Source organism: Anopheles funestus, chromosome 2RL (genome assembly GCF_943734845.2).
Source record: "Anopheles funestus chromosome 2RL, idAnoFuneDA-416_04, whole genome shotgun sequence".
Lineage (NCBI taxonomy): Eukaryota > Metazoa > Arthropoda > Insecta > Diptera > Culicidae > Anopheles > Anopheles funestus.
In genome coordinates this window covers 60,989,625-61,008,944 of record NC_064598.1, presented here as the reverse complement: position 1 = coordinate 61,008,944, position 19,320 = coordinate 60,989,625, and the positions used below count along the sequence as shown (strand labels likewise).

The 19,320-nt window shown below is 40.6% G+C and overlaps 1 protein-coding gene across 12 annotated transcripts in view; it reads right to left on the bottom strand.

The window, feature by feature from the left end:
• LOC125761375 (tyrosine-protein phosphatase Lar) overlaps positions 1–19,320 on the bottom strand; it is a 254,654-nt gene that overhangs the window by 60,331 nt on the left and 175,003 nt on the right. For 11 of the 12 annotated variants that reach the window (XM_049422438.1, XM_049422441.1, XM_049422439.1 and 8 more), the window contains 3 exons: positions 18,049–18,087; positions 17,533–17,664; positions 17,086–17,244 (listed from right to left, as the gene is read on the bottom strand). In XM_049422438.1, the coding sequence (XP_049278395.1) occupies positions 17,086–17,244; positions 17,533–17,664; positions 18,049–18,087 (330 nt within the window). The remainder of the gene's footprint in view (positions 1–17,085; positions 17,245–17,532; positions 17,665–18,048; positions 18,088–19,320) is intronic. The other variant, XM_049422446.1, reaches the window with a different exon arrangement.

Below are 19,320 nucleotides of genomic sequence, written 5' to 3'. Positions count from 1 at the left end.
AGCTGGGGATTATTCGACATCCCGGTTAAATGGCAACCAGATTATCAGCGTTTCACTTTACAAGTACCTAGTCTCCGAAATACACGGTGCCTCTTATATTTGCAATTTTAAATTAGTTGCAAACAGGAAGGCGTTATCTATTTGGTTGATGATGCCTTTCTGTTTTGTCAAATAAAATTTTAACGATTTTTGTTAAAGTTTTCCTTAAAGATTTCACCTTAAAACGGAACCTAAAAACGAGATAATTAGGTATCTTGTGGAATTACAGTATATCGCATAATACAATAATGTTGATTTAAATAAAAAGCAGAGTAATTATTCTTTCTGTGATTATTTTAATGTTTTGAAGTTTTTTATATTTTTATTTTTTATATTATAAAAATCTGTAAAACAGTTAAATAAAAATGTAGTGGTTCATTCGCGACGTTCAAACAGCTCGAATATGCTAGATTACTACACTGCTCGTCGTCAAAAGTATGTTGGACAGTTCACATTCAATAAACAAATCCCCAAAGACACACAACTTGTAATCTTGAAGTTGAACCTAGTTCAACTGAAAAAAAATACCGAAAAAATTTGCCAACATTGAACAAAGCTACATTTTATGTTTGGTGATTTGCATTTTTATGTTTTTGTAGAAAAGAAGAAGTGAGAGTTTATGTTTCCTAGCCTGAAACACCGGAAACAGCTAAAAACATTTCAGAATAATCTGTTAATTAGCACTATCAAATCCATTCTGTTCAGAAACACCATAGTTCCAATTCGCCCATCCAAATAATCAGTTTTACGCGTTTCATACACATAAACAGACACCAGATAAACAGAACAAATTGAATACGCTGGCTTCACAAAACACATAATTGTGGTCTTGACAGTAATGCACTTTCTTAGTTGACTATTTTGACTGCGTTGCTGCTCACAGATCCATTGTTGTTGGATGCAGCATAATGTTTATTTTACGGTGAGCATGAAAGGGCCCGAAGAAAAGAACGAATTAAATTACGATGTTTTGCTGGAAAATGCTGCGATCCGAAAAGATTGCACTGCACCATGCAGACTTCAGCCGTTTTCACACTGGTACTCACACCGGATCGTCCTGCACCAAAAACATAGTAGCAAAACCATTTCTGACGGCACTTAACGTTGCCCAGACGTCAGACTCAACGGCTCGATGTGAAACAGGCAAAAAGTGAAAAATGTTCACATTACTTCTGGATCTCCACACCGCTGCCCACTACAGCAGTAATATTTTCCTTCTACATTACAACGCGCCTTCCCTTGGTTGAGCCCAAGGCAGCAACCGTGCCGGGTCTGGTCTACAGTGTGTGCAAGATTTGCCCCCAAAATCTCCCTCTGTGGCTGACAGCTGTTGACAATATTTTTGGACATTTTAAACTACAGCACAACTCGTTCCTGTGGAGTGCAGAAAATGCTTTAAAGCATTACGGTTCGGCGGGCTCAAATAGAGAGATGCAGGTTTGGTATGATAATGAAGCCACAGCAGAAGTTCTCGGCAACGCTTACACCCAGTTGCTGGTTTGCTTTTCGATAAAAGCAAATGATAATGATATACACAGTACATCATACATATGGGAGCATGATGTTAGAGGTTAGATTTTGATATATTTTGAACCGTAGAGCAACAATTTGCAAATTATAGTTAATTATATTAGGTATTATGAGGCATAAAAAAGGTAGTAGTAACAGCTGTAAAAATATACATGCATTTTAACACATGCAAAACATCTCCAACTTTAATTTAAGTATGATTTGTTAATTTATTAATTTAGTGCTAAATTAAACGAACCGTATATGGCCCCCTTAAAGCGTTTTGCTACATACTTTATATACGGTAATCGGCTGCTTATAAGAAATAGAATCGACCAACATCAGTTAGGCTTTTGTACAGCTTTCTCAAAATTTGTTTAGCATTTATTTTTGAAGGTTCTAACAATCAAAACACAGTAGCAAAAAAAAACAATACTATATGCTTCGTTCGTTTAATTTTTCGAGTGTATAATGAAACTTTTTACACAGCCAAAACAGCTACGCTTTGGAATGATAATCGTCGGACCCGAAACCGCCCGCTCCATGACATAGTGTCCTAGGGCAAGAAATAACCCAAATCCTAACAAAAATCATAACAAAGAACCGTTCGAGACTCTATCCGCTTACGCCCGGGCTGCTGTATTACGATGGGAGCTGTTATGGTGCAAGTTGGTAAAAACAGGATAAACAAAAACTCCCCAAGCAAGGGGAAGCAAGGGAAACAATACATTTTTGTTTGAGTTTCCACTTAGCAGTCCCTCAGCAGGGCTGTTTATGAAGTTAATTTCTGAATAATGTTTTTATAATAGACCTACTTTCTCTGGGTACCCGAAAATATTCCATGAGCGGTAGACGACGCAGTTGTGTGAATTTATTTATTTTTTTAAACAGTTTGTTATCCTTACAGTAAATCGCGGCGGAGAAAACCGCGCGAAATCCGTTTATAACAATTATATCAAAGGGAGTGGTGCTGTTTTTCTTTAATACTCCACAACATTATTAAACAAACACGACTCAAACGCAAGGAAAAGAAAGGATGCTCGTGCTACGATTTTAGTCATCAATATTGAAGCATGGCAGCTTAGAGTGTATTGACAAAAATACGTAAAAATATTATTGACTCTCCAGGCTTATTGTCGCCGTTGAATATTCATACTCCAATCAGCATACTAAAACTCTATGTACACTTAATTTTTAATTCATCCTACTTGTAATTTAAATATCATAGCTTTAAAACAAATCCTGGCTTTATATACTCGCTTTTTGCACATAATTTTTGACATTGACTCATAAATTCAAAAATATATTAAAGTAGCTTAGGCCGTAGTATGGTCATGCAGTTATAACTACTGAAACAATTTCAGAAATCTGAAATATTTTCAGAAAAACAACATGTATTTGACGTAATCTTATCTTTATTACAGTTTTTCCTAACATTACTGTTCTGCAAAACGGTTCAATTGAACTTTCACTGCCACGTCGCGTTCCCGCTAGATGACGCTAGATAGCGATTTCGGCTGAGTGAGGAGCTTCGGCTCAGCGAGGATATTCGGCTGAGCGAGATGAGTGCCGCTGAATAAAAGCCCACCGAAGCTGGCGCCAGAGCTCTTTCCCTAGCGACTCAGTAACAAGACAAGAAGCAGAGGTTTTTTTAACACCACGCCAATTCACCACACACAATCCACACACCACACTAACACACAAAATACACGTGTGCAATATATTGTATTAGAGTGTAGTTAAAGAAAACTGCGTGTCGCGAGTAAATATTTAGGGAAAGAAATCTGTGATTGCTGGACGCAATCTTTGTTGCTGGACGCAACAATTTAAAAAAACCTTTTCTCCAGTGTTATAAATCCTGTGTACGCTCTCTCCGCGTGACCGCGTGCTACGTTTTCGATAGGACATCGAAAACACGCTATCTTTATCGGAAGGACTCCAACGAAGAAAGTTCGCGAGTGCAGTGTTTCGCAAGTGATTTAAAAAATGGAACAAGTGTGTAGCATTTGCAACGGTGCAAATCTAGATGATGCCGTCGCATGTGATAGATGCTGCCGATATTATCATCTCGCGTGTGTTAACGAGGACGAATCCGTTCACAGCCGTGAGTGGACATGCCAGTTGTGCGTGCCTGGCACACCGCCGGTAGGCAGACAGGGATTCGACGATTGTACGTTCGACACGCCGTCCGTGTATTTTGCTCAACCCGCAGCAGTGACGCTCGATGATGAAGCACCCGGCCAAGGTGAGGAGCCCCCTGCCAGAATGAGACCGGTAGTCGCCACGTCATCACCGAACCATGTGGCTAAGTCAAGCGCCCCGAACGCTAATACGCTTGACGAAATTAGCCGCTGCTTCCATAAGCTGATGGAAGAACTTGGGACGAGCCGCGTGCAGCGAAGAGAGGAACCTAACATCGTAGAGCGGCTTGAAGCAGTTCTAGGCAACTTTGTTCAGCGCATGGAGCGAAGCAATGGCGCCGAAGCACGTGTTTCCAGTGGTCGGCAACCTTATTCTGAGTTCGGTGAAAATGATTTTCATGAACTTAGTAGAAGCCAAGTTGCAACCCGTCAAGCTGTAAAAGGGAAATTGCCGTATTTTTCTGGCAATCCAGACGAGTGGTCGATGTTTGAAGCGAGTTTTAACGAAACTACGCGACTTTGTGGATTTTCCGATGGAGAGAATACCATACGCCTTCAGCAAGCATTAAAGGGAAAGGCATTGAAGGCCGTTCAGTGTCGTCTTCGCAAATCGGATAACCTCAAAGAAGTGATGGAAACCCTTAGATCGATGTTCGGTCGGCCAGAGATCGTCGTTGGAACTCTTTTGGAGCAGATACGTCGTCAAGCACCTCCGAAGGGCGATAAGTTGGACACGCTAGTCGATTTCGCTATTTCGGTGGAAGAAATCTGCGCAACGCTCAGGTCAAGTGAAGTGGAAAACCGATTCGATGGACCTTTGATGCAGGAACTAGTCGATCGACTTCCTCCCTTTGTTCGTTTGCAGTGGGGCATACATCGTGTAACTACCTCACAAAACACGTTGCAGGATTTTGGAAAATGGTTGCAGACAATTAAAAAGGCGGCACTGCTCGTAACGCACCCCTCACCCAGCACCGAACATCGAAAGCATGTCAACATGCACGTGGAACAGTCTGCCGGCCCGAAACCAGATCAGCGATGCGCATGTGAACAAGGATGCAGACACCCAGCTGAGTGTGCCGCATACAATGGTATGAGTGTATCTGAGAGGTGGAACCTGGTACGACAGAAATCGTGGTGTAAGCACTGCTTAAAAAAGCATCGAAATCTCTGTCGAGAAGCCCGTGTCTGTGGAAAGGACAATTGTACAGCGAAACACCATCCAACGCTGCATAACCCCGCTTCGGCTCCAGGTAAAGCAATTAATAATTTCTCCCATTCTACCACAGCAGCAAGTGACGTACTCCTCAGGCATGTACCGGTCGTATTACATGCAGGAGATAAAAGAATACAAACCGTCGCGCTACTGGACGAAGGCGCGTCTGTATCACTAATGGAACACTCGCTGATGGAAGAGCTTGGTGCGTCAGGAATCCTGAAACCACTTTGCCTGAAGTGGACCGGTGGTCAACATCGCTATGAAAACAAATCAATGGATGTGAGTATTGGGATATCGGGACTTAAGAGTAACGACCACGTGTACGAGATAGATGTGCGGACCGTACATCGATTGGGTTTGCCGGCGCAGCGTGTTGAGCAAAAGGAACTACGAGCAAACTACAAACATCTGTCATCAATACCGCTAGCGTTGTACCGAGAGACACCACCAAGACTGCTGATAGGTATGAATAATTACCACATAACCGTGCCGCTAAAAACTGTCGAAGGATCTGTAAATGAGCCCATAGCCACAAAGACCCGCCTGGGATGGACAGTTTCAGGATGTATTTCTTCACAGGTAGCTTCAAAAACAGCAAAAGTAGTAGCCACCCACTGCATTGAACTATGCGATTGCCAAAATATCGATACGAAGATTGATGCCGCACTTAAAGGAGGGTTCGCACTGGATGATCCGTATAACAAACAACACGTGAGTACCCATTCCAAAAATGAAGAGCGAGCAATGATGATCCTAAAGCAAAAAACAAAACTTGTTAATAATATATACACTACCGCGCTGTTATGGCGCTACGATGATGTGATATTACCTAACAACCGCTCAATGGCAATGAAACGACTAACCTGTTTAGAACGACGAATGGAAAAGGAGACTCACATCCGATTGAAAATGAACCAGATATTGGCCGATCACGTAGCGAAGGGTTATGTAAGAAAACTTACCGATCACGAAATAACGGCAGCACATCCTCGGAAGTGGTACTTACCTATTTTCCCGGTAATTAATCCTAATAAACCGGGCAAAGTGCGCATAGTATGGGACGCAGCAGCATCAGTAAATGGAGTATCACTGAACTCAATGCTACTAACCGGTCCCGATTTATTAGCACCATTAACATCCGTATTATGCCGTTTTAGAGAATTTAAAGTCGCTATGGCAGCGGACATTCAGGAGATGTACCATCAGGTCCTGATTAATAAAGAAGACCAAAACAGCCAAAGGTTCCTGTGGAGAAACGATGCAACACAGAAAGAACCAGATGAATACGTCATGATGCGAATGACTTTCGGGGCAGCTTGTTCGCCAAGCTGCGCACAATTTGTAAAAAATGCAAACGCTGATAGATACGCCGAGCAATTTCCGCAAGCAGCAGAATGCATAAAGTCAGACCATTATGTTGACGATATGTTGACTAGTGTAGAAACACTAGAAGAAGCGATAAGGTTAGCGAAAGAAGTAACCTTTATCCATTTGCAAGGCGGCTTTAAACTGCACAACTGGATGGCGAACAAAAATGAAGTTTTACGGGTCGTCGGGGACAACGGGAACCGCTTGAAAGAGATGATGCTAGACCATTCGACTGCAACCCAAAAAGTACTCGGCATGTGGTGGGATGCTCATAGTGACACCTTCCAATTTAAATTGCCAAATAAAGCACAAGAGGTCCTAGAGGGAAAAATAGCACCTACTAAGCGGCAACTTTTGAGCGTTCTTATGACCATTTTCGACCCGCTTGGCTTAATCGCAGCTTTCATGTTGTTCCTCAAAGTACTTCTTCAGGAAGTGTGGCGCGCCGGCACTGGATGGGATGAGAAAATTCCAACCAACTTGGAAGACAAATGGAAGAAATGGCTCGCATGCCTACCTGAGCTTCAAAAGCTTTCAGTGCCAAGATGCTACCGCCTCGCCATCGACCTTAACAGTTGTAATACTGAACTACATATATTCGTCGATGCTGGTAAAGATGGATATGCTGCAGTGGCATATTTTCGGATCGAGTCGAACGGGCAACACGAGGTAGCATTGATCGGTGGTAAAACTAGAGTAGCGCCTTTGAAATACATCTCCATTCCTCGATTAGAGCTACAAGCGGCTGTTTTAGGGATACGTCTAGCTAAAACTATTGAAAAGGCACACCGAATACCAATTCAACGCCGATTCCTGTGGACAGATTCAAAAGATGTCTTATGTTGGATCAATTCCGATCACAGACGCTACAGCACATACGTAGCTCATAGGGTAGGAGAGATACTGGAAAACTCCACCATGAATGAATGGCATTGGGTGCCTACACTTTTCAACGTCGCCGATGAGGGCACTAAGTGGTCAAACCTTGACCCACACACCACATTTACCAAGTGGTTTAACGGTCCTGATTTTTTACGGAAACCCGAAGATGAATGGGACATGCCGTCGTTAAATGTCCGTACCACGGAAGAAGAAATGCGTCAAACCGTCACAGTGCACCATCTAACACAACCGCTAATAGCCATCGACCGATTTTCGCGATGGCGAAAATTGCAACGAGCAGCTGCGTATGTTTGGCGCTTTATTAACAACGCGCGCCAACCAAAAGCTTCGCGCATCCTGGGACCGTTAACTCATTTGGAGTTGCAACAAGCCGAACGCACACTTTGGATACAAGTACAGCGTCAAGAGTACCCAGATGAGTATAGGATCCTTCAGGAGGGGCAGGCGGATACTAAAAGAAACAGAATAAATCTTAAAAAAAGTAGCACTCTTTTTAGGCGAAGCCCCTACCTGGACACGTACGGCGTCATACGGCTACACGGACGCATCGACGCTTGCCAGCACATCAGCGATGACATGAAACGACCCGTCATCTTACCAAAAACTGGCCACCTCACCGACCTGATAATTGATGATTACCACCGACGCTACCAACATGCAAATCATCAAACCGTAATGAACGAAGTCCGGCAAAAGTTCGACATTCCGGCCTTGAGGCGCGCTTGTCATCGGGTACGGAACAACTGTATGACGTGCAAAATCCGTGACGCTACACCTACGGCACCCACAATGAGTGAACTTCCCGCAGCGCGTCTTTCTCCATTCTGCAGACCGTTCTCATTCGTTGGGATCGATTATTTCGGTCCGTTCCTTGTTGCTGTCGGACGGAGACAGGAGAAGCGCTGGGGAGTACTATTCACGTGTTTGACCATCCGGGCGATCCACATTGAAGTGGCAACAAGTTTGTCAACCAGCTCTTGCATCCTCGCGCTGAGGAACTTCATCGCTCGTCGCGGTACGCCGTTGGAGATTTACTCGGACCGGGGCACCAACTTCGTAGGAGCAAATCGCGAATTGAAAGAAGCTATTGCAGAAGTCAACACCCACGAGTTGGTTGAAGCGATGCACCTTCCAGACACGATATGGAAGTTTAATCCGCCGGCTGCTCCACACTTCGGCGGGGCATGGGAGAGACTGGTGCAAACGGTGAAGCGCACTTTGAACAACATGCGGTTTGCACGTGCGCCAACAGATGCGGTGTTCGCGAACTGGCTGATGGAAGTGGAGTTGATAGTAAACTCAAGGCCGCTCACGCAAGTTCCCGTAGAAAGTGAAGACGAAGCGCCATTGACACCCAACCACTTTATTCTAGGCTCATCAGCTGGGACGAAACCCCTTAGCAGCTTAGATGACTCGGCGGCCTGCCTGCGAAACAACTGGAGGACATCTCAAGCGTACGCAAATGTTTTTTGGCGAAAATGGGTCACCTCATACTTGCCAACGCTAACCAGACGAAGCAAGTGGTTCCAGACGAAGCGGGCTTTGAAGGAAGATGATCTGGTGCTGGTTGTCGACGACAACCTCCCGCGTGGATGCTGGCCAAAGGGACGCGTAGTACGGACAGTACCATCGAAGGACGGAGAAATTAGGCAAGTGCACGTGAAACTCGCTAGCGGAAAGGTTCTAGAGCGGCCGGCAGTGAAGATCGCTGTTATTGACATTGAACCACGAGATGGTGTTTTGACAGCTCAAAACACCGGGGCCCAGTGTTCTGCAAAACGGTTCAATTGAACTTTCACTGCCACGTCGCGTTCCCGCTAGATGACGCTAGATAGCGATTTCGGCTGAGTGAGGAGCTTCGGCTCAGCGAGGATATTCGGCTGAGCGAGATGAGTGCCGCTGAATAAAAGCCCACCGAAGCTGGCGCCAGAGCTCTTTCCCTAGCGACTCAGTAACAAGACAAGAAGCAGAGGTTTTTTTAACACCACGCCAATTCACCACACACAATCCACACACCACACTAACACACAAAATACACGTGTGCAATATATTGTATTAGAGTGTAGTTAAAGAAAACTGCGTGTCGCGAGTAAATATTTAGGGAAAGAAATCTGTGATTGCTGGACGCAATCTTTGTTGCTGGACGCAACAATTACGTTTATGCTATTCTTTTTGTTTTAGTAGAAGTGTAATCTATATACTCTGCTATACTCTATACTATAATAACTCTGCACTACAGTTTATTGAAAACAGCAAGTAGTAGAACATTTTCACAAGTAGCCCAAAAGAAGTTCCATTAATACGAACATAAATTAAACATTAATCACATTGACAAAAACAAAAAAATGAATAACTATATATAAAAAACAGAACTTAAAGAAATGAAAAGCAAACTTAGATCTAGGTTTTTAAACAACTGTGAACAATCTTGGTATACCAATAAGGGGGAAGTTATAAATTGAGCAGCCTTGGTGAAGCGTCTTGAAATTCATCAATCCTTGATCTGATTTAATTAATAGCTCTGCTTTAAACGATACACGCCTAGATAAATCCGACTCTAACCACTAGAGTTTGTTTATCATGTGATTTATAGCTTAAATAATCCATAACAAAATGGATCAAGAAAACGGAGGGCGATAAGATTAGAGCAATATTTCTACGAGTTGATTTATCAAGTAACTTTGTTAGCGTGTACCTGTTACATTGCAGCATGTTTTGAATGCTTGTCTAATTATTCACATTGTTTGCCGATTTCATTGAATTTTATTGGTTTAAGGTTAACTATGTGTTTTCTCTGAATACGTTAATGAGGAATTGCAGATGGAGGAAATGGGACAACATATGCGAATAAATCACAATTCGAGATATTCGTACGTTTATTACATTTATTAGCGATCTTTACATAAGTTAATTTTAAATTCAGCAGTCCTGATTTCAAGCAGCAATGATAAATTTCTAACTGGTGTCGGGAAATTTCTGTATTGTGCGGAAAAACCTTCATAAAACTATTTTTTTTCATTTAGAACTTCAATTCCGGTGCCATACAGATTATGGATGTTTCGTTCAGTTTAAGGACAAGGATTTCCGTTTCAGCTTCAGCGAGACGGAAGGGAAAATGATGTTGTTAACATATTCAGGCGTGCAAAGTGTAAAACCTTGTTTAGCTGCCCTTGTTAATGAAGCAGTTTGTGAGGAAATTCCATTAATCTAATTGTCAGACCGTACGTTTGGAGATAATGCTCTCGAGTTGTGAGTTGTGACGGGGCATTTGCTTTTCTCTTGATTTGAAAATTTACCAAACCACGGAGAGTATAGTGCTAGCTATTGAAAGTTGTAATTTTTTGTAAATTTTTGAAAAAAAAAACAAATCGAATCTACCTTTACACCTAGGCTTGTGATTCCTATTCTGTCGCTGGCATGGACTAAGGAATATTATTAACGCTAAAGGTCTTAATTCCTTCGTATGATTCGTTTCCTTCGTTTACTGTTACTTATGATTATGAACTGAAATATATTTGAAAATAGTAAAAAATAATATTAGAAAATAGCTAACGAACAAGGTCTATCCAGATCAAAAATAATTGAGCAATGTGAAAGAAATAATTTACAACAGCTGTATTGAAAATCTTAACAAAAGCTATCAAAAGGCTACAAACTTAAGTTTTATGAATTTATCAACGTAACACGAGTTATTTGTTCACATAACGATGGACGATAGAACGTGAACTATCTTGGCAATAGGTTTATGAAGCTATGTATATGCTCATTCTGGGACGCAAAATATAACATAGCAAAACGTATTAAACTCTACAAACTTACAGTACCATTCCACATATAATTGAAACAAAATAATACATGAACAACGTTAACGTCGAGCATAATTGAAATTAATTGTAATGGCAGCATTCATTTGCTGGGATATTTTCCCTGTTTCGTACCATGTTTCTTCACCTTTCACGCAAACACACACACATCTAACAGTGCAATAAACAAAGGTACCGATATTTTGTACCCTTCCATCTGGCCACCCAACCATGATTCCGATACGAAGTTTTCTTCGTCCACACGTCGGAAGGTCCTGCGGTTGTGCTATTTACTTTACAAGTTTTACTTTGTCTTCATTGAGCTAGTTTAGTTACGTGGGTTGCAACCCCACGCTCCTTTTACCATTGAAAAGCAGCAAGATAGTACCGTTGCTGTTGCTAAGATTCAACAGTCTTACAAATGGACGCATGAAACGGAGAATTAAAAGAAACAACAAAACCTCGCGGTTTCATGAGTCAATAACATATCTCTTCATCTACGATGACCATCCACATACTAGCTATCTCGCTCTACTGCTCTCTTCGTCAGGTAATGTAAACCGATCGTTTCCAGAAATATCGTTGCCAAATGAGAAGGCAAGCCACAGCTTGGAAACCGAGCTAGTTTTCGCCCCAAGTTCCCGACACTATCGCAACAAACGATCGCATTTTCGTATATTCTTTCCCCATTTAGCGTAGCGAGAAGCGTAATGGTCGGACTTATCAGGGCGTTGATGGGCCGGGTAGGGCAATAGCTTTTCTTTAGGAAGCTTCTAGCTAGAAATTTTCCCGTAACTAACCCAACCCGTTCGTTAAACGATGTAACGGACGCTGAAAACATAGTTCAGAAATGAAACTGTGAAACTTGTTTTCGAATGGCCAAACTCATGCGTTATTTTTTTAGCTTCCCGAATAAAAAATGTTGCTCTGATTGTTAAAGATTGTTGTTCAAATATTGAGGGCTGTAAGAAAATCAAACATTTAGCTGTTCAATAAATTAACAATTGTATAACAAATTATCGTAAATTATAGTTGATAACTCAAAATATAGCGTTTCTTACCCAATCCGAGTTCGTAACTTTAGTTGTGAATCAAATACTAAGAAAGATAGAAAATATAAGCAATTCTCCAGTAGTACTATTTCATACTTTAAAATTTCACAAAAAAAAAATTCCAAAAACAAAACATTAAACAGTTTACAGTCAATTTAAAGCTCCTGGTTGAAAGGACTCAATAAAGAAAACATCAACATCTTTACGCAGTTTTGTTTTAAAGATCATGATAAATAAACGGCCAACATCACAAACACCGATCACAATAGATGACGAAGTTGAAGGTCCGCGAACCATTCGTAAGGGCTTTGCAGTATATTTCATTATAAACTTCCCAAAACACAAGTGGTAAAAAACAACACAACCCGTTAGCGCTTTTATGCACAAAACAAAGCCATATTATGTTGTTTACCCTGGCCTACCACAAGAGGGTGCACGATTCATGGATCTCAAGCGCAACCACATCTGAATTCCGGGTGAGAGTGAAATAAATGGGCGCTGTCTTTTTTGTCCCGTGTATGCAATTCGGTACATTCGACAGTAAGAAAAATGGGTCGTATAAAGTGTTATTCTTTTGTTCGGCTACTACTCCCTACGCCGGACAGTACCATTTCCTTGAGAAGTGGTCCGTCCAGCGTCAACTAGGCGGAACTGTGCAACTTCCGCTTTGCGACAACGAAAACTTTTCTTTCATGCCAGAACAATGCAAATTTCTTCATTTAAGCAACAATGAACATTGTAACTACAGGTCCATTTGTAGCAAGCCTTGCATCGTTTTAGAACGCCTCTGACTAAACACATGAACCGGCGGTGTAACTGTTGGTACCAGCAACCGGGCGTCTCCATTGCTGGTACTTACACTTGCCGTGCCGTATGGTCAGCCGGTGAATTCGGAGTGATGTTCATTTGGTTGCCGGACTCAATACCGCCCCCATTGCCAAGAACGAAAGCACAGAGCTAAAAAGGAACAGTTGTTCGGCCGCCGTTTGATGCATATTCAAATGTTCTCTCCTGGTTGGTTCTGTCGTTCAAAGGCGTCAACTGCAGGATTGTAATTTTCCTTTGAAACACAAAAAAAAACTTTTGCAATGCGCGGTTTCGCTTTGCCAGCGCATTACTATGTTTGCAGTGTTATTTTTTTTTTGCATCGACTTTTTCAAAAACTTGTACACCAACCCCTAAATGGGACAATGGGCTCTCAGGAACAGCAGAACCAGCGCTGTGAATAGTGCTTAAGGAGCCATCTTCAAGCCATTTCTTTGCACCGGTGCTGTTTCACAATCTTGCGTACTTTCAGTAGAGTCTGTGCCGTTGGAAGTGTTTCGGGACTAATATTCAAAAACCTTACGTACCAGAATTATAGTGAAACACTTGCGCGGTGGTGCACATAAATATAAATGCAAATTTATACAACATTAGCATAAAAAGAAGTTTCACTGGGAAGTGAATATTTCGAAACCGGAATAAGGAAGACTTGGATCCGACTTGGATTAGTGTCTCGCTTTTCGTTGTTCGCACTGCATCTTTCATTCGCACGATTGTCCAGTTTTGCAACTCTGTGTGAATTGTTTCGTTTCGTGCACTGGTAGTGCGATCCCATTGGCAGGTGCGGCAGCTGAAAAGGAAATCATGCCAACCGTTGATTTATTTGCAGATCGAACGTCTTTTGTGCAAATGTTCAATTTATGTATGTACAAACACTTTTCCGATTATCTTGGAAGCTTATTGCGAGGTACATCTCATCTGAATGTTGAACAGACAAAACAAACAAATTAAATAGTTTAGTGAAACCGGTCATGACTGGTAAGGTGTTTTTTTAAAAAGCACATGCCGAAAGAATCATTGACATATCCCAAATCGAAGCTTGATCTACATTTGTTTGATTTCAATGGGGAATTATCAAATTCATAGAAACATTTACAACAAATTAAATATTGAAAATGCTTCTCGATGAATGCACACATTAGAGTTTTCTCTTGTGGAAAATTTGGTATTGCTCTTGTCTTTAACATTTGTTTCGCTGCACCTGTACGTCACAGAGTCTCGCAGCTGAAGTGGGAAGCAAAAAAAACCAAAAAACAAATTCAACAATCCAAACATTTTTGCATCGCACCCGACAGCGCACAATAATCGAGAGGATGGCACACAATGCTATGGAAAATTAAAAATTAAAATAGAAATGGATGCAGTGCAAAACAATTTACAAATAGGGAACGGAGCTGCACAAATGCCACACGAAGGGATGCTGATGTCTTTTTTGAGGAACGTTTTGTGCAAAATGGTAAAACTGCAAAAAATGCGCTGATCGTAAATGCGCTCAGACAGCGAAAGGTTTGCCGTGAGGGAAATGTGAAAGTAGGCAGCATAAAAAAACCTTTTTTTACAAAACCGTCATTGAAAGACCAAAAGCGCATGGCATTAGCGAGTTGCTTTTAGATACTGTTTCGAGTCACTGATGCAAGCAGATCTATTAGTGCGTTATGAATAAATAATTGGCAAAGAAACCCGGGCTTGATGATTTACTAATAGCCAAGGATAATGGTTTATGGCGTGGTTTTCGGGATAAAAGAGTCGTTTGGAGCAAGCGAAAGATTACATTTTTTAAAAATGATTTAACATACAGAGGTGACTAGAGTTTAACTGAATTTGGTAAATGTTGTAAACAAAGGTTATATTTCGCGGTTATATAAAAACTACCTGGTTTTCTAATTCACAGCAACAGCAAATACTTTTTTTCAGTGTATTGTATCCAATTTTTATGGAGGAAAATTTGTTCAAATGTTTTCTTCTATGTGTTGCCATTATACATAGACGGAAATTAATATAATAACAAAAAAAGAAAATACTGTAAATAATGAATGTCTCAACAATCTAATTGAATAACAAATCAGCATATAATCATCCATAATGAGGTAATTTCGTACGAGGGTCTATTAAAAAAGTTTAACCCGAGCTGTCAGTTGCCAAGACCAGATAAGTTGTATAAAAATTCCCAATGTTTTGGGTGAGCGGTGTGTTCAATTTTGCATTTTATTAAACACACAATACTTCTCCGCACAAAAGCGGGGCTGTTATAAAAAATGTAACATTATTGCCTCACTTTTCGTTACTTTATTCTTTGTTCTCCCTCCCGAGACTCATAACTTTTTGAAAGAAAATGAGAAATGCTCACTAAGCAGAGAACATATTTTAGATAGTCCTCGACAGAGTGCAGTGCCAGTAACTCTACAAGTAAAGAACCAAACAAAACTGAAAAGAAACGTCCAGATAAGGAGGAAAAAATATTAAGCGATTGAAAGGAAATGTGAGCTGGCGAGGAAAAGTTTGTCGCGCATTTTTTTGTGTGTGCTTTGTTTGTAATATCCCAACTGATGGTTTATTGTTTTTGTTCCAAAAGCTCACTATTACGCTTCCTTCTGCTATTCTTTATTTGGTTGTTGCTATTTCACTTGACCTACCGAAACGCACAGCATGAGCTTGTCATCTTGAATAAATGAATAATGCTGGTTGAACGTTATCGGTGGTCCGACGCTCCGCTGGAATTACGTGAAGAAAGTTGCCGCCCGCGAACAAACATAGGGCACTTTCATGGGCCCAAGTTTTCGTACCTAGGGGCATAATTTATGCGTCATATTGTTGAAATACCACCAAGGTCGAGGAAATAGTTTCATACAAATGTTCGTAAGAGCGTCAACAAAGGAACGAACACGCAGTTTTTGAAAACAAACTTCAACGACTAGGTAATAGCGGATTTGTTTCTGTATGATTTTATTTAAGATTTCTTACCTAAACAATTTTACAAAATCAACTCTTTATCGCTTTATAAAAATAAACATATAAATCGAATAATTTCAAACTAAATACATTAAAAACAGCTTTAATTTACCCTCATTTGATTTACAAAAACTTAGGTTGCAAAATGCCTTAGCAAATTTGTTTGAGAAAGTAATGCTTGCGGTTGAGTTGTTGCGTTCCAGGACCCATATCATATTTAATTGTGCTCATTGTTTGTTGCCTGCCCTAAAGGTAATTACATTCGGGTGTGTGTATATATCAGACATGGAATAAACATCATCAGAGCAACAGGAAATGACGTTAGAATTTTCCCGTTTTCAAGAGTAGATTGTTGAGGCACATATGGAATTGTTATTTTTTTTATTTTGATTCATAAACAGGATAAGCATCACAAGGATGCGAATTTCAAAAGCTGCTGAAAACAAACACGGACAGTACGGTAATAAGTATTGAAGATTTAAGTTTAATTTAGATTATTTTTGATTTACATTCAACAGAAAACAATAGTTTATTGATTTTTTTTGCTTCCTAAGAACGGCCAAGAACGTATCAAGACTTATTTTTACCGCGTAGCTGAGTCAGTCCTTGGATAACTTTCATGGGATTTGATTCTCGGTCCTGTCGTGTTTAACCCGCACCGTTTATCAAATATACCACCGGACTGCCTCAGTTTATTAAATTAATTTGGGGAGAAATTAAGAAATACGAATCAGACAAACTTTTGATGAAAAATCAAAATGAAAATAAAATGCTTGAATATTTGAACGGATAAAATTTGAGCAGTTTCATGCATCTTGCAAAAATGCATCTATTACTATCATCATTGGCAGCTTAAGGGGAAACTATAAAATGCTTTGCCAAACAGCGGAAAACACGCTATTCTGGTTGATTAGCATAATATGAGGAAATACTTTTAATTAATCATGCAAATCACTTCTCACGTCGACAGCATAATCAACGTTGGCAAATTTTCTGCATAATTTGAACAGCGCGAACTGTGCGCGCTAACGTTCCAGAATCGTTTATCTTGAAAATTGTATCCAAATTGGCCCTGAAATTTAGCCAGAGGATGGTGTGAAAAGTTTAGCCACAAGTTGCCCTGATTCAATGCGGTGCTCATCGCGAACCTTCCAATGCGGCTCTTTGCTAAGTAACGGCGGACGCGGAAAGTTTGTAAGTCCTGCAAAACTCTTGGTGTGCTCGGTTTCATGGTGCGGGACACAATTTGTGCACATTATACATAACTTGTCACTTACCTTCATAAACGGTCAGCGTCGCCTCGGCCGAAACTGCATCGCCGACACCATTTTCCGCCACACATTCGTACGGTGCATCGTCACGTCCAGCACGCACCGGTTCGATACGTAACATTGAAACTCCATTAGCGTCGTACACCGTGTATCGTGACTGGGTCACTGTAAGTATAGGTTGCAAGCGCGTGAAAGGTGGATAAAATATTGCATCTCATGCAATTCGCATCACTGATTTTTACGGATATAATCTGAACAGATGTGACGGTATGCATTATTCTTGACACACAGTGATTAATGGATAATGAAAGCCATGTTTCAATCTATATGCTGCTGTTATTTGTTGATTTAACGTAGACAACATGAAGGGAAATTGCAATATTAACGAAAATCATTTGCAGAACATATCCGAAAGATCACCAGGGTACGAATAGAAGTTATCCCTCTACTTACTCATGATCTTTTTACTATTTTTGCGCCATATAACCGTTGGTTGCGGATCTCCACGAGCTGCACAGAAAAAGGTTGCCACTCCGCCTACTCGTACTCCCTGGTTTACTGGCTTCTTGATAATCTCCGGGGGATCTGCAGAGTAAATAAGCAACGATGGAACATTTTACAATCGATTGAATGAATTTGAGTACATAACTTTAAAATAAACATTGGGAAAGGCTTAAAAAATCAACTTTCACTTTATAAACCAAAAAAATCGAAGGAATAAACAACATAAAACAACATAAATTAAATGCTCAATCCATACTGTTGAATAAAAATTGCAACAGGCAGGTGGCATGTTTCGGTGGAATTAAACTAAATTTACAACAAAAAAAATCAATTTTAAACGAATTCAAAGTAAAACAAACAATTGTTTTAAATTCAAATGATTCATTTAGAAAAAAAACTGATGATATTAATACGATTGCTGTTGACTAATCACAATACACTTTGGCACATCTGCCAATAACTTACGTGTGAGATAAATGAATGGAAAATCCGAAAAATTTCCATCTGCAATAGTCGGACGAACGGTAACAGAATTGAAATTCACATTACGGATAAACGATGATGAGATATATTGCACAACAAGCTCGAAGATAAATTCACAATCGTGTTTACGCATTGTTCCTTCCGCACTTGAAACGACACCGGCTACGTCACTTTCCGCCTTATTGAACGAATTGAATCTTTGCCTATCATTAGCGCATTAAGTGGAAATTTTCTTCACAAAATAAATGCCAACATTCGTTACAGGTGTAATGGATTGTTTTGCAACAGTAAGATTTATGACGCGATATATATTATTTACGTTTCGGCAAATATCAGAACTTATGTTTTTCTTATGCTAAACAAAAGCATTCTTATCTAGTGGGTAGGGTAGGAAGGGAATTGATGTCTAAGATTTGCGGGTAGCGTGGGTTGGACGATGCTGAATCGAAACAAAAAATTGATGACACATGTCGTGTCAGTATCTTGTCTTATGCGAAGCTGGAAACACCCCTTTCAATAGATTCCGGGAAATATTGGCAAACATTGAGCAAAGGCTTTCATATTTGTTTATCCTTTCTTTGGCATCGGCTGAACATTCAACGGAAGCACGCATGCTTGCAAAATTTGTTCTAAATTGCTGCCCGACACCCCCCAAAAACACAATGCTTTATTTCCCATTCCGGTGGTTTACAGTCGAATTCTATAGCTGCCGGCAGCTTTTTACTGACACCCGTGTGAACTCTTCGCTCTGCGAACCGACGCAAGATTGATGACTTTTATACGAGATTTGTGTACTAATCGATTTCAGCTTTCTTTCACGGAAACAACGGAAAATCCAGCGTTCGACGCTTCAGGCTTGGCAACATTCTTCATGCCGCTCAACCGAAGCGAAAGTGATTTTAATCGTTTTCGGTTTATGTTTGTTTCTCAACACTTCTCCGCAAAAGCTGCACACTTGAGCTGGAACGTGTTTTGTTCGCTTCGGTCGAGACAATAAATTTTCCGAGCACATAAATTTGCATACGGAGGCAGGATTAAAGGCAGATTAACACCAATTTCATCTTTTGAGACAATGGATTTATTTTTAATATTAAACTTTGTCTGTGCTTGAGGTGTACTGCCGGTAGACTTTGTACCGGATACATACTGTTTAAGCGACTTACGGTAACCGATATTGAGGGAAACAAAACACACCAAAAATAAAAACACACTTTTCAGCATAATTAGCATATTATATGGGCGTTTGAATAATTC